The sequence below is a fragment of the Apiospora phragmitis genome (assembly GCF_038363925.1).
Source record: "Apiospora phragmitis strain CBS 135458 chromosome Unknown utg000010l:1.0-9815664.0:1.0-9183399.0, whole genome shotgun sequence".
Taxonomy (NCBI): domain Eukaryota; kingdom Fungi; phylum Ascomycota; class Sordariomycetes; order Amphisphaeriales; family Apiosporaceae; genus Apiospora; species Apiospora phragmitis.
In genome coordinates, this window is record NW_027117409.1 from 5612858 (window position 1) to 5628846 (window position 15989).

Here is a 15989-nt window from a genome sequence, read left to right on the forward strand (position 1 = left end):
TCCCGCATATTTCTGACACATCGAGTAATTACTTATTACGGCCCGTGATGACAAGCCCGGTATGACAGTGACAGTAAAAAGAAAATATAGATTGGTATCTAGATCCCGTAACTCCTCGCTCCCATTCGCTTTTAAGCGCAAAGCTATCTCCCATATTTATATGTATGCAGCTTACATCATTCCCACAGCTTTTCGCCTGTTTCCAACCGAGGCGGGTAATTGTACAGAGAACCCAACAGACCAAATTCGTCGAGGTAAAAAAAAAGTTGCATATCGAAATCCCACAAGCTCCCCCAGAGCGGTCGATTTTTATTTATTGAGTAGTGGTGGCTGGGTCACGAGGATCTTGCACATCTTGCTCGTGCGCTTCCTTGTCGATGGCCGCTTGCTTGGCAGGTGCGCGGGCCGAGATACCAATCTTCTCGGCCTCGGACTCGAGCGATGTCCCGTTGGTGTTGGCCATGTGGGCATGCTCCTCGATGCCGTGCTGGGTACGATTTGAGCGTTGCCGCTGTGGGGATCCTCCTTCGCCGGAGTCCAGGCAAGGAAATCACGGCGGACCTCGACGTAATCATAAGCAAACTCTCCAAGCTGGTCGTCGTCCATACCCAAAAGCTCAGCCTCCTCGCTGGCACGGAGGTGAAGGCCAGGGATGATGTCGATGATCTTGGCGATGATGGCGGAAACAACGAAGGAGTAGGCCGTACAGGCAACGATATAAGCAATCTGAATGTAAAGCTGCTTCCAGTTGTGGTCCAGCCAACCTCCGGTTATAGCACCCGTGTTGACTCCATCAAGACCAATGATATAGCCAGCGCCAAACAGTGCGTTAAAGACGAGACCAACCATACCGCCAATACCGTGTTCGGCGAACACGTCAAGGGAATCGTCGATTTTGAGCAGGAATTTTACTGCCGCGGGGTTAGTAATTGACGCTTGATCGGGTAGACGGCCAACATACCTTTAGTGCCGAAGTTACAGCACACTCCAGTGACAACGCCCAAGATAATCGAGGCCCAGGGGGGGATGAAACCCGAGGCAGGAGTGGCAGCGACAAGACCAGAGATGACGCCGGAACACCAGCCGACCATCGACCATTTCTTGGCCAGACGGAAATCGAGGAGGCACCACGTCATGGCAGCAAACATGGCAGTCAAGCACGAGTTCCAGCAGGCCATCACGGCGCGAAGGTTGGCGCCAAATGCAGAGCCGCCGTTGAAACCCAACCATCCAAACCAGAGCAGAATCGTTCCGAGGGTGATAAGGGATACGTTGTGGGGTCGGAAGTTAAGCATCATCTTCTCGTGGCGGCGGCCGAGGACCCAGGAATAGGCGAGCGCGGACATTCCGCTGACGATTTCGACGGGGCCACCTCCGGCATAGTCGAGAACTCCGTACTTGTACGCCCATCCATTCACGTTCCAGACCCAGCAGGCAACTGGGCAGTAGACGATGGTAGCCCAGAAGAAGGTGAAAACCATGGCGGGGAGGACACGGCCTCGTTCGGCAGTCGCACCAATCACGAGCGCACCAGTTACAGCGCAGAATTGCATCTGAAAAGAATCACAGCATGTCAGCCGCAAATTTCCGTCACGAGGCTGCACTGATATCACAGACGCAGTCGACTAACTTACCTGGTAGAATGAGTACAGAAGCTCGGGGATGAGAGGAGAACCGGGTGATGGCTTGGCGAGTGTGTTCATGAGACCGAAATGGTGTAGATCGCCAATGAATCCGTTCGTGGCAACGCTGCTAAATGCCAATGAATAACCCCAGAAGTACCATTGGAACTGTGGACAGACGTATTAGACAGTGGCTCTGCAGCTGGTGCCGCTTCATATACTTACGATGATGACGGAGAAGGACATCATAACCACCCAAATCAACGATAGGGCTGACTTTCTTCGAGACAATCCAGAGTAGAGGAACGCGATACCAGGTACCATGATCAGAACCATGCAAGCAGCCACGATGATGAAGGCCTGGTCTCCGGATTGATACCATTGGTTCAGGTTTTCGGTGGCTATAGAATTCGTCGAGGTAAGCAGTCATCCCCAAGCTGTGGATAGCGAAGACCAAGAGGCAGTCAGCAGGTAGACGTACTGGAGTCACCACCAGTCTCTTCGTTGGTGCCATTGAACTCCGTCGGAGCTCCAACCCACGAATACGACATGGTGTCGCGGCGATGAACTGGTAGAGTCGAAAAGGCGTCTCGATGTAGCGGTAGACGTTTATGAGCTGGAATCTGCAGACAAAGGCCCCGGTCGTAAACTCTATCCAGAAATACAAGCAGAGCAACGTATAACAAGAGCGACTCCTTCACCTGGCCACAGATGGCCGCGGCAAAGAGTTATATACGAGAGGCAACACTACCTAATAAAGGTGGACGCTACCTAAGTTTCCTCTACGCCGAAACCTCCAGGAATCCCTAGGTCGCGAGATCACCCGTACCCAAGTACTTGATCCCTGATAACAGGCTGACAGGGGCGCCATATTTGGGGAAGAAATCGGCGCCCAAACCAATAAGAGGGCGACCCAGACGGAATGCAGATAATGGGGGGGTCTGTCCAGGCGGCGTGCGTTAGCCGGGTACATCGACGTCCCATGTCCGTCCTGCTATAGGCGACGTTTAGCAGAGAGCTTCCGTCAGGAAAAGTGGGATTTGGGACGGCCCAGTGCCAAGGTTCGTGCTTTTTCCAGCTCAAACAGCCACCGCGGGATGGCAGGCGAAGGACCGATGTCGCGATTGGTGTGAACGGGAATGGATCGCTTCTACGCTTGCATGAAAGCTTTACCTTGGTCCAGCAAAACGGTGTATGTGGGGAAAAAGACTCGATCTGACCATGCGTTGCCTGATTCTGGATTCTGGATTTTGCTGGTATACATGCGGTGTGGTTTCTTGCATGGCTGGCAGCTGCCGAGAGTTCTCAAGCGGTCGGGCTCGGTGTGACGAGCAGCATGTGTCTTAGGCGTTCTGGTTTCCCATGTACCTATTCTTGACGAAGACGAACCTCGGGGCACGTCACCAGCCAATGGAGGCGAGACAAGGCGACAACGGCCGTGGTTGAGGTAGGTTAAACGGACAATCGCGAGTAACGGAACTCTGCCGTATCGTATCTGCTCCCTCACTAAGAAGCTCGGATTTGTCGTTGAATCTTCAAATACGATGGAGACAGCCTCGGAAACCCCAAACTGAGCATGATATAAGTGGGTTCTTGATCTAACCTTGCATTCTAGACCGTATTTGGGAGAATGCACTGCAGAACACTTTCCCCGATGGTGATGCGGCCAGAAATGCGGCATCTGCGAAGAAAAGCTTGAAGCAAACCAAGTACCAAAGGGGCCTATTTTCCATCCATTTGTTTCTTGACAATGGTATGCCATCACGACAATTGGTGTTTCAATGCCTCCTCCGACTCTTTCTGCTTCCCACCCAGGTGCCATCTAAAAGCAGGAAACTTCCAATGTTATCAAGCTAGGACCCTCGATATCCATTAATGGCTGTATTGCCGTGTACCGTACCGTATTGAAGCGCCAAGACTAACTCTGCATCTCGCACAACACACCCCCAAATATGTACATAGAACGGGCGGAAGCACAGGCCCTAGAACCGCTGGGCCCGTACGTGGGGCCCATGAAAATTTTACGAAATTGTTTGTCCAGCGACTTACAAAGACTTTGTTCCAGGGCACTTGTCAGCTGCTATTAGATCTAGATATTGGTCTATCTTATCTGCAGATATAATGTTACTTTATATCATCAATCCAAGGCCAGGCCAGGTCCATGACATGTTTCCCCATCAAATGCATCGAGTTTGTCTGGTTTCCTGACCCCACTAAGCGGCCTCGTCTCTGCTGAGTCTTCAGGACTCTTGCCAACCCCCAAGCCTACACACGTAGCATGGCATTTGTAAGGTGACGGCCGAATCAGAAGGGCCACAGCGAGGTGCAAGCCCGGTTAATTAATTGCATACTTAACTGACGAGGACGTACCGGTAGTGTCGGTGTCGGCCAGATTGACTCTACGAAGCCGCAAGGATAATCAAGCTCAGACGGTGCATTCAGCCCGTTGCTGCATGGCTTTGTACTGCACTAACAATTTCCCTGGTGGGCGAGCCTCGCTAGTGGTGCCTGTGCGGCGTTCTGTGCGGTGATAACGACAGGTTACTGTTTGTGTGTGGTAAAAGTCGATCGGCCATGATGTCAACAAGACGCTGGACCCCCAAGGCTTCTGCTCCTGTCGAGGGCGACTCCAATCTCATCTAGAACTCTACACAGTTAGCGTTGCCCTATGCTTCACAAGCCGACGCAATCGCCAAAGATAAGAACTTCGGCAGTCATATGCTAGTCGAACCAGGTGAAACCACCTTTACCTTCTCTTGCAGCTGAGAGACGGACCGACCGTCCAGAGCGACCAGGTAAGGCTGTCTTGGGTCTTCAGACCCAGGCCGAAACCACGCATCTCAGCCCCGGGAGAATGAACAATATTGTTTTCAATGTCCCGGCTCGTAGTAAGTCGTAATGGTAGGCACAGTTATTACCGTGTAGCGTGGTAGTAGCTGTAAGCCACCTCTAGCTTCGGGCTACTAAGCAGCATCCCCATCAAAGTCCCCACCGCCGACGGGGGTCAAGGGCTGACCTTATCTCTTGGCAAAGTCTGCCTTATCTCGACCAATAGTGATGCGGTAGATTTCTCATCCACTCAACTCAGGGCATTCTTGGCGCCAACTCAAGCATCTGAGGGAGACGCGGCCAAGTCGATCCAGTTCGTGTCCATGCCATCGTCACGATGCTGCCCATGATTCGATCAGTATCGCGGTGTTCTTACGGGGTCGTCGTGATCTGTATCATCATCCGTTCCAGTAGCCATCTGGGCAACGTTGGAATAAGCTCATGGAGCCAAGGCGCAAGGCTCAGGCCTAGAGAGACGTCAACACTTTTCATCACGTAACAGCTTTACCAAGTGTCCCGGCAGACGAATTTCCATTACCTGACAGTCCGTTTTGGTCTCGTGTCCCTTGCATTGAATTCCAAACCTCCCAGTAAACCCCTGGCCATTTCTGGAAATTTTCCGTCTTGGGAACCCCACCCGCAGATTCAGACTCGCCATCCCACCGTCCCATCCCGCCTTCATGCAGCCACGTCAGCATCAAGACAAAGCTGAAAGGAGAGGGCAACGGATGCCATTCGCATTTGCTTCTTACATGCCACGAGCCCCTAGCCTCGAATCAGACGCTGGTGCCAGGAATTCAGCTGCTGCTCGTGAAACAATCATGATTCCAGCAGACCAACCCAGACCTGAGCTATCGCGTTAGTTCTGCCGCGCTTTGCCCAAACATCTATTTTCAGACCATCCAGAAACCCGTACTTCCGTCGTCTTTGACTAAATAACACATGTCCGGGAAGGCCTGTCTACAGTACTCTCGCGGCCCATTGGCCTCCGTGATTATACATAGTATCCGCCTAATCCCAGCCCTTGTCATAATAATAGAGATGGAAGTTATCATCGAGGGTCGCATATGTGGCAGTCCGGATATTGGAACATCAGCAATACCTGCTTCTAGTTGCTTCGATGCACGCTGTAAAGCTTATAGGCATGGGCAGCTTCTATTTGGTAGGACATGTAACTGATGTTGCGGGGCATAGACACTTCACAGAAGAAAATACTCATCCCTATTGGACTCGGAAGGTGTCTCAAGAGTACCGCCTAGCACCATGCCTACCAAGGTGCCCTACAAGCCTCCGGCGGGTACAGACCAGATACTGAGCTCACATGGCATCATTGATTACTGTGTCCGGATGTGTTACCGTTGAGGAGAATACTATCGGGCTATGGAGCAGTAGCATGGAGAACATCGATAAGTGCTTCGCCCCTGGGGCAAGCAACACACTCGCGGCAAGCAAATATTGTTACAGGTGAGATAATAGCGGATTCTAAAGAGGCTTGTATGATTACGAGCGAGCCATCGCGCAATCGTCCGACAAGGCCCGGTCGACTAGTTGATTATGACTTTCAAGTGCTCACACGAAGCGCGTTTGAAGCTGGATCGGAGTCGGAGCCCCATAGCTTCTCCTTGTTCGGGTGCACTTGAGACTTCAACGCTTCGAGAAAGGTTGGACTGGCCACTGCTGACGGAAACCCTGACCTGCTCGGGGTGGGAAGGGGAGCCCTTCGAGCTGAGTATGCCAATTCCACTTGTTAGCCACTGCAGCTGATCTCATAGGGACGAGTTTCTGTGAACGATTCGTACCTGAAGGAGGTCAGTTCGTTGGACAATAGTTCTGTAGTATGCAATCCAGAGTGAAGCTGGAGCTACAATGCCATTCACCGCGACCCCGGCGTAACAGCAAAACCTCATATCCTCCCTTTATTCCCTCACGTCTGCTCCAGCTATACCTTGGTGACGCTATCGGAGATTTAGACAACACTCTGTATACCACTTAGGGGGGTCAAACAGCCCTATTTCGGATATCAACGGTGGCTGAACACCGAGCTTGAGCATCTCAACCAAGTCTCTTTTCAAACGACCGCCCTTGCCTGGTACCTTCTTCTCATGGCTGTTAAGGCCTGGCTTAGATCTCCGGGCCCATAGTCTGAACGAATATGTTCAGGTAGAGGATGCCGCTACCCTTCACCAGCCAACGATATGCAGTCGCAGGGTACCACGACCATCTTCCTCCTCATCTACCACCACAAGCCAGGGGAACCAGAAGGAGGACGAGGAGGACAAAGATGAGAGGCGGGAGACCGGTTCTAACGACCTGGTATGCAGATACTTCTACTTGCTCTTGTCTAACAAAACACTTCGACTCAGAAACTACAACCGTAAAGATAACAACCTCGGTCTTGACGATATCGTATGTTTGTAATTCATCACTGATCTACACTGAAGGCTCGGCGGAGACACTTATAAAGGTACCGGATTGGCTCTCCTACCTCACGAGAGCCACAATAGCAACTGCTATACGATATGGCATTGCCAATTTGGCTCTTGAGATGAATTTTCAAAGAGAGAGCTTCACAAAGCTATTGTAGTGTTTGTGTACGAAGCCGTGTCAGCCGTGCGTTCTGGTCTTGCTAGGAAATAGACATCTTGTTCAGAATGTCGAAACGCCGAGTCGGTTGTGGCTCGTCGAATAGATGAAGTAGGTATTTACCATCCTGTCTAGCCTACAGCTACTACAGCCATATCACTGCTGGGTGACTGTCTCGAGATTGTACGAGTGAAGGAAGTTCGCCGATGAAGGCTCAATTGCGTTGCCACGGAGAAGAGTGTTCGGAAGTTATCCAGAGAAATTTGCGTCGCATATGCAAAGAACTTCTCATGATGCAATCCCCAAAGTATGTGGCCCTGCAGCTGGTACCGCTTGGTAGAGTCCCCGAAGCTTCGGATATGGATGAGCTGAAGGATAATATCAAGGGGGTGTCTACCATGTCATCTAATGTCGCCAGATCAGTATATTCAGGCAAGCTTCACATATACTCATCAGCACTCGTTCCTGAGTTGCTGCCAAACCAACCCACCTGCTTTCAAGGTATCATTTTAGTCCGATACTCGTTTTCTTGTTTGTATATTTGCTTGCTTGTCTGCATGGGATAACCCTCTCTCACGTGACATCGCGTTTGTCTCGGCGTCCGTCCCCGCTTCCCACGTCGTCAAAGTTTTCGCCATTCGGCTCTGAACGCGTTAGCAAATTCACTCGACCCTAATCAGCCATTCCCTCGAAGCACAGTTTATTATCGAAGGGCGGACCACCAGCCCTCAGCCCCTGAACCCCTCCAACCCCATCTTCGCCACCAAAGAAACGGTAGGACAGGGAAGAAGATATAACATCATCACATCATGGCCACCCGCAAAGTCACCTTCGTCTTCGTGTGCGGCGAGACGCAGCTCAGCTACTCGCACGACCTGCCGGCGCGGCTCGTGACGGCGGACCCGACGGCCGTGCCCGACTACCGCGAGGCCTACATGCGGGCCGTGGCGCCCATCATGGACCAGCACAAGGCCGTGTGCCTCGTGGCCTCGCCGGACGCGTGCGGCGTGTGCGAGAAGGCGCCGACGACGCAGATCCTGACGACGCCCATGTCGTACCTGCACGTCGTCGAGGAGCCCCGCGTCATGGTGCTCGTGACCGCCATCTGCGACGGGGACGCCTGCAATGCCCGGGGCCAGCGCGAGATCAACGCCATCGTTGCCGAGATCACGGGCATGGAGCAAGGCGAGGTGCGTAACAGCAGCAGCAGCTAAATTGTGGGTTCCGCATGCTGCTGTTTGTTGCTGTCCGTCACCAGTACGTGAACCCTTTCAGCTGAAGCACCGTGGGACACTACGAAGGGAAAAGGTCGGAATTTCTGTCTCATGGTTATTTGAGTGAGCAATGACGACTAAGTCACGAACATCTCCCTAGCGTGAGCAAACAAGCTGGGTCATGTATCGCTTTTTGGGGGGCGGCGAGGTTTTGGATTCGTCTATTGGGCATTCGGCATAATGCCCATGAAACATATTACTGGTCTGTTAGCTAAGTCTCTTTGCGTTCGCCTCTTAGATAATCAAGATACACTGCAACAGAGCTGGTACCGAGACAAGGCAGCGGCATACGACCCACTAGTCTTCCGTAGAGACTCATGTTAGGACACAAATCACTTGCCCATCGGTAAGCTGTGAGCATGGCTTCGACGATGGGCGCTTACAACATCTCAAGGCTAGTCAAGCAACGAGCCGTGGAACTTCTCACAGGCATGATGCTACCCAGAGCATCACGACCCAAAGGAACTTCGGGCACGTAATACAGCCCGCTCACGATTCCCCTATTCACCTACTGGCCGTGAACGTACCTATGACTATCTCACGTTTCTAAGGCTGTCCACTTGGCCCCATACTTCGATCCGGGGACATCATAGCATCAGATCGCCATCCTACCCCGCCACAAGTCCCTTTTCTAACAAATCGGTACAGAGCCAGCGTTACCCTCGCCGTTCGTGGGACTTAAGGCCCGACTGTAGTCCTGTCCTACTTGATCGGTCAACCCACAGGTTACACGTTCTCCGACTGTCTCGCGAGTGAACATGGTTCAACATCACTCCAATTGTGGCGAGCAAGCACCCGAGTAGATGCTGCTTGAGATCTTGCCTTTCCCCTCACTGGCGAGGACGGCTTCACCAATGCATGCATCTCAGGCAGTCTTCGTAGAAGACGGTTACGGTACTGCCGCAGAGCATCATCAGCCTTGTACCAATGCATAGTCTAGTCGACTACAATCAGAAAATTAGATCGATATACCATAACATACCTGAAGTCGAGATGAGAGGTGAGAGATAAGAGTTCTTGCGGTCGTAACAGTGGAATCACACCCAAACGACTTACAGAAGCAAGGTAGTTCTAGATAGGGCTCGCATATTACGTCTACTACCTGATTGCCGCGGATGCAGACAACATATCTCTTCCTTAGAGTTCCCCCTATTTTTGTCATCTCCCATCTCGAAGCCATCCACTGAGTTGACAGTAGCTAGGACCTGCCACATTCACAGGAAGAGACCGGCAGCTCTAAAGGGAATTGGTAATTGAGACACCAGACCACCAGATCACAGCAGCATGGCGTCCGCCTCATTCCTTACCATGTGCAGACCGTATGCTAAGCTAACTGTTTGAATAACATGATCTAGCAGCTATACACAGCGTGTCCATAAATTGATGGTACTTATCCGTTACCTTCTGATCAAGTATCAATAGAGAGCCAGTACCGCCCATCCATCTGCATCGCACGATATCTGCAAGATCTTCAAGGGCAAATATCAGTCTCCTCGATCTGATATAGCCGGCTTCCTTGTTATCTTCATCACACTTGGCGACTGGCCCCGACTAGCTGGGATGGCCAAAGTCGTCAACTTGGAATCATTATGATCAACGGGTAGGCAAGAAAAGAAAAGAAAAACAAGGGTGACAATCGTGTAACGAGATGTTCCAACGCATAGTGGCTCACTTATGCCAAGGATTTGCACTGCGGAAGACAAAGCAGTGATCCCCGATGCAACCCCGAATACGACGAGCGCTTTACCTATAGATGCACCCCCCTGGTAATTTCCATCATGGTTTCAACAGCAATTCTATTTGTGGGCGAACGACAAATACCAACTGCTCCGATATCGTCAATTGCCGCCCCGATTCGTGGCCGGAAAAGCCAGGGCTAGGCTAGACGTCGACCGCTCATCCCTAGACCTCGCAGCCACACCGTCGTTTCGTGCTGGGCATTTTCATTGTGACATGACCTCAAGCGCCCATATATCTGTACGTATAAGCGGTCGTTTGCGAGGTTTGGGTCTCTGGGGAGAGCCAAAAATCTGCAGATGATGGTTCGATAGCCAAGCAGGAAACAAACGGCGGCGGCGGGGTGCGAGGACTATGCCAAGCGCGGCATCATCTCATAGTGTCGTACTTGACCCCCCTCCGGCACCGGAAGGTGCTTGGGCTGTCGCAGGGCGTCTTTGCTTGCATGGTGCAAGATCTCTCGTGGAGAGACGAGACTAGGCGTGCATAGCATTCATGCAGGTAAAAACGGCTAGCTGCCGAAATCACGTGAAGATGAGGGCGAGAAGAGGATAAGAAGAGGACGCGAAGAAGACGAGGACGCGAAGAAGAAGAAGAAGAAGACGACGACGAGAAACAGGGGCTCTGTGAGTGGCCGATGACTTAGCAGGCGAGTGGTGAGAGTAGTCAGCCGTCAATTATGCATGGTTGGGAAATGTGGCTGATTTCCGAATGAGGATCGGGTTGATCTCTCTGGCGGCGTTCGCTTCGCTACGTCGCTATCTTGCCTGTGAACGGGCGAACCCCTGAGATGAAGTTCCTTGTCATTGCAACATCATGCATGCGGCTGGCTCATGGATTTTCAGCCGTGTTGTTGAGAGTACTCATCATCTTTGGGGTTCTCTGACTTTCTGACGTGAGGCTCGGGGTTTTTGGATCGAGGTGTCAAAGTCGCTTTGATCCAATGAAAATCATCTGGCGGTTTTGCTGTGTCACCACGAGCATGCGAGGAGGAGGCTGACGATGATTGGCTTACCAAGCACACCCCATGCGTTGTGGCTTGGTTGAAGAAATCGAGACGTCAGATCGATGGCGTGTCAAAGGGCCAGAGCATTTCGGATGCACCAGGGATGCTTTCCGGGTACGAGACAATCAATCAATGCCGCCGACCAGGTTGTTGGATTCTAGCGCACCGAGCAGAACAATCTGACATCCCAGGGCCAGGGTGACATAACTTCAAATATACATGCCGACATTCGACCAGCATATCTGCGGGTTCGCGCCGAGTCGGTGCAACGGGGCTGCCATGGCCCATCGGGAAGAGGAAGAAGTAGAACATCAACAGGAACAAGAAGAGGCACATCTGATTCAAGCCATGCATGCCAGAAAGAGAAATACAGGCCTCGAATCTCTGTGCTCGTAACACAAGACGCAAAACCAGTGTGTTGCCCTTCTCAGCCAGTCTAGGTCTTTCAACCCCGTTTCTGTCCGTTGCATGGCAAATGACCAGAAGGAAACACAACTAGATTAGACGTCTAACGTGAGAGGCCAATCTCCGGGAACAGATGCAGATCTCTGTCTTCGGCGACGCATCAGCAGCGAGAGCCGGGAACACTCAAGACAGGTTACCAGGAGACGCGGGACTGCCACCAACTTGGCAGCCGGTGAAAGTGGTCCATGTAGTGTACCTAAGAGAGCTGGGCAAATGCATGCCGGCCAAGCATGGACAAGTCACGCAGACGTCTTGGGTTTCGGAGCCCAGATTACTTTGGCCCTACGCCGCCGTATAACCGCCCTCTTCTCAGTGATCTGCCACTTGCTTGACCGGCCAATACATGTGGTGGCGGTCTGGTTCAACGGGGGAAGCTGCATGTAACATTGGACGGAGTCCAGCACCGCAGCTGTCGGCCAACGATGGAGATGGAAGCTTGCAGCACAGGTGCTACTGACGACGCCACCGGTGAATCATGGAGATGGGCGTTTCTTATTTTGATTTGTCCACCAAATGTAACCGGCGGTGGGAGTCTGAAATTTGCTTGGCCTTGCAGGTTGCAGATACCTAACCTACGTAGCATGTAACGTGCTGACTGCATTTGAAGGGTCAGGTTCAATCCACGTGAGGAAAACGAGCATTTAGCTCGACAAGTCACATACAGGGCTATAGACCCTTGTAGAAAAAGAGAAGGGGGGTAAAAGATTTGATGCCGCGGATCCGGGTCGCTCAGCCCGCTTCTGCTTGACGGTGGATACTTGACTTTATGCCGGCCCTAAATCTGACTATCCGATTCCGTAGATGCTTCTTGTCAACACCCATGGGCTCTCGCGGCATCGCGGTGGCTGGCGAGCTGGGCTTTGGCTGGAGCCAAGGCATACGTCCCCGAGTACCCACTTTCTAGAACTGACAGCAGAATATGCTGGGCATGAAGACATCGACTTGACCAAAGACTGATACGTAGCATACATACGATCGATCACCATCGTACGAGATCGGTCTTGTATCTCCCCAAGAGCGCCACAATCTACTCTTGCCCCCAAGAGCATCGTATATATACCTACGTACAACGAAGACAGACTTTGCATGGCCTTGCAGACAGACATGCCAAGACGCTGTCTGTTGCAGGTCCCTGTATGCAAACAGCTATCTGCTTCGGAGTAGCACCTGCCTGTGTTGGCAGTCAGACGTCCAAGAGGGCGCGAGATTCTGATCCATGTTCCCCAGCTGTGCTTTGTTGATTACTTATATTAGTAATGTACCTCAGTATGAGCCAGGTGCGGTACAGTCTACCCTTGCAGGCATGAATTCGGGGGTGAGGTAGCCAGTATACATGGGGATGTGCCTCTTGTGTTCACAGCTCACGTCGCACATATGATTTGCACCCAGATCCGAAGGGCTGCCAAGACAAATGGCAAGAACTCGCATTGCATACTCGGAAGACTGCAAGATGCCCGAAATAAAAGCACTATACCACGTATGGTAGGCCCCCAGCCAGCCGGTCTAATAGTACAAACCTTTGTGAAAGACAAAGAAGACAAGGAAAATGAGAATATTGAAAGAGAAGAAAGCAGAAGGAGAAGAAAAACAAGCAAGACATTGTAATGCACACCATATCCCTGTTAACGTCCCAAACGAACCCATGGTGAACCACATCGGCGATCATCGCCGCGGAAGCATGCAGTGCGCCAGCAATGCAAATGCAGCCACAAACAAATTTTCGTATGTTGCCTCATCCTTGTGCATCGATGCATTATTTTTCAACCCTTGAACGCCAAGCTTTTGTCTTTCCGTACTCTCGACCGCATTACCAAGAAATGGAGCAAGTTCTGTCGTCGTGTAGCTAGATTAGGGGTTAGGCCTAGTTGGTGTACTTGCGGAGTGGAAACGCATCTCCTGGCATCGGCTCGAGGTGCCATGCCTTCACAGTGGTGCTCTCGAATGCGTCATGCCAATCGCTTCTTAGTTCCTCTGGGAGATCCCAACCAAGAGCTGAGCTGCGGAGTCTCATACGAACCAAGTGTCGTCTCTCTCGTCCTGTTTGGCCGTTGACGAAGCTCTCGCGTCGATGCAACACTGCCATATTGTTGATGAAGTGCATATCGCCTGCTTGTGTCATGATTTCAAGCTGCGTAGCTCGTGCAATAGCTTCGATGGCATCGAGTGCTTCACGCTGTCGGTCATTCACTTGCGGCAAGGTAGAGGACCGAGGGTGGGTGGCATTTCCAAGCAAGGGGGTACGACCAAAATTCATAATCAGCTTGGAGTTGTGGTAGAAGATAACCGGCCGGCATCGGAACTTGGGGCTATGAAGAAGTTAGTCGCAATCCAATAGTTTGAAGCTTCAATCAGTCCATACATAGCAAAGGGCCAGTCTGATTTGGCCAGGGTCCGTATCATATCTGGGCGGTAAGCTGCAAGCACGTTGTAAACGTGGTATGCCGATGAAATGATGCATCTGCCACCAGAGGCCGGAGTGCTTCTCGTCAGCCAGCCAACGCAGTCACCGGCTTCTTCATTGTGGAAACTCTGTAGGGGGAAGAATCAGCTTTGGTGCCTATAAAACCCGGACTTGTTCCAATTACTTACGATGGATGAGGTCGAATGACGGTGATGTCCTAGCATTTCCGCCGAAGAGTTGTCGGCAATGATGTGAACTAAGACCATATCAGTGTGCGACCGACATCCAATATACCGGGGGATCTCACCTAGCATGTTACCCTTGTGGTCTTGACGACCACGCTGATCGACAATATGCGCTTGGATTCCAAGCCATACCATGGTGAGTTCCTCGACCGAAAAGTCACTGGGCGTGATTCCCCTGATGACAGAGAATCCCTTGCCATTGTGCAACTCCTGGCCAAGCCCGGCAAGCTTGGGCGCTAGAGTAGGAAGGGGAAAGTTCTCAACGTTGATTAGGTCGCCATCGAGTTCCAGGGCTAAGACGGGTATTAGAGTCTCGATGATCTGTGAATGGGCACGTGATGCCAACTCACCCTTGAAGTGTCCCAGCGTGGACTTGACCTCGTTAACATCTTCTCCAGTCAGATGGCAGACGTAGGATTCGTCGTCCTTGAAATCAGGCCCCTTCCAAGCAAGTTTGCTGTCCAGAATGGAAGGGTAACCAGAGGGCAAGCCCAAAGGCTCTTCGGATAGGGCACATCCGCTATGTCCACATAGGGCGGGTAGCTGTGCGTCCCGGAATGGCTGTGGAACAGCAACAGGGCCGTTGGCTAGGTGATACTCCATGGCTTCGTTCATGTTAAACAAGAACCACAAGAGAAGTAATGTGTTGGGTCTACATACCCTTTCTACTTGAAGATGAGGCAGGGCCGAGTCGATGTTGTCTCTCAGAACTGAAACAACAGAGTGTTAAACGATCTTGGGTCTTGGTGAAGGTGGTCAACGCAATGGAAGCCAACGATGTTGCAGATTTGGCGGTGTTGGGAGAAACGTGCAAAGAAGATTGGCGAACCAAGGACGGGAGTCGAGGGAAAAAGCACACCTTTAAAGGACGGGGAAAGGTCCGAGAAAAGGTCTATTTGCATTTGATGTAGGAAAGGAAGGATAGAGATTCATTCATGCAAGTCTCATAAATAAGCAAAGTAGACAGCAGCGGTCTACTCGCTACAGCTCGAAGGCTTTTGCCATCTGTGGTTGCGACTTCCTTCTGGACTTGGACTTACACACGCGATGCTAATAAGAAGGTTTGATAGCCAGGGAGCATAAGAAGTATGTAGCTGATCCCCACCCGCGTTGCAGGTCCCGGCTATGTACCTCGTGGTACAGGAGAGCACAGCAGCCGATGTAGGGGTTGACGCTCGAAGCTGGTGATGGGAAAAGGAGCATCAAGTCTATCTGCCGTGACGGCATCATGCCCGTCCGCAAGGACCCGATCCGAGTCGTCGAGATGGAAGGTGCGCATGCAGCAGATCCAGAGCCTGTCCTACCCCCAAGGAACGGGGGTAAGCCTGGGAGAAGGCAGATTCGAAACTGAAAGCATTATACCGTGCATGTGGTTTGCGAAACTGCCGCCTTCATCATCTGTAGACGGCCAGATACCCGGACGTACTGTATAAGTGACTGGAACCTGTAGAAGTGTATTTGGGAAGTAATGCCAGCACTGGACACACTGTATATTGGCTGTGCGGCACTTGCTGCTTAAGGAAGGTAGGGTAGGGTCCCCAGTGTTTTCAGTGAAGAATTATGTATCAAATGATGATGGGTAGGTACTTATTAATGTATCTTACTCGCAGTAGCAGGAGCCGGAGCCGGAGCCGTAGCGGTACATCGTGGCTTCCTTGACTTTCGAAGAGGGTTTGCAGAATGTAAAGCAGGAGGCGGCAAACGAGCAGTGGTGGGGTCTTGGTCTTCCCGCACCGATAGTTCTGCCAGGTCCAGATGGAGACATCAATGACGAGAGATGTAGATAGGCTAGGTAGCATTTGATACTCATGAGTCTGGTAACCTAGC

At 51.7% G+C, this 15989-nt stretch overlaps 3 protein-coding genes across 3 annotated transcripts; 1 reads left to right on the forward strand and 2 right to left on the reverse strand.

Moving 5' to 3' along the window:
- Window positions 1-313: 313 nt before the first annotated feature.
- Window positions 314-2173, reverse strand: PG994_011461 (uncharacterized protein; the record flags this gene model as incomplete). The annotated part of the gene is made up of 6 exons (XM_066862870.1): window positions 314-487; window positions 562-911; window positions 962-1553; window positions 1635-1790; window positions 1848-2023; window positions 2104-2173. The coding sequence occupies 6 exons, from the start codon at window positions 2171-2173 to the stop codon at window positions 314-316; spliced, it is 1518 nt and encodes a 505-aa protein (XP_066711980.1).
- Window positions 2174-7843: 5670 nt separating this feature from the next.
- Window positions 7844-8248, forward strand: PG994_011462 (uncharacterized protein; the record flags this gene model as incomplete). Its single annotated transcript, XM_066862871.1, has 1 exon — window positions 7844-8248. The coding sequence occupies one exon, from the start codon at window positions 7844-7846 to the stop codon at window positions 8246-8248; it is 405 nt and encodes a 134-aa protein (XP_066711981.1).
- Window positions 8249-13377: 5129 nt separating this feature from the next.
- Window positions 13378-14777, reverse strand: PG994_011463 (uncharacterized protein; the record flags this gene model as incomplete). Its single annotated transcript, XM_066862872.1, has 5 exons — window positions 13378-13822; window positions 13876-14045; window positions 14106-14173; window positions 14225-14455; window positions 14513-14777. 5 exons carry the CDS (start codon window positions 14775-14777, stop codon window positions 13378-13380), a joined length of 1179 nt encoding a protein of 392 aa, XP_066711982.1.
- Between the last annotated feature and the right edge of the window lie 1212 nt (window positions 14778-15989).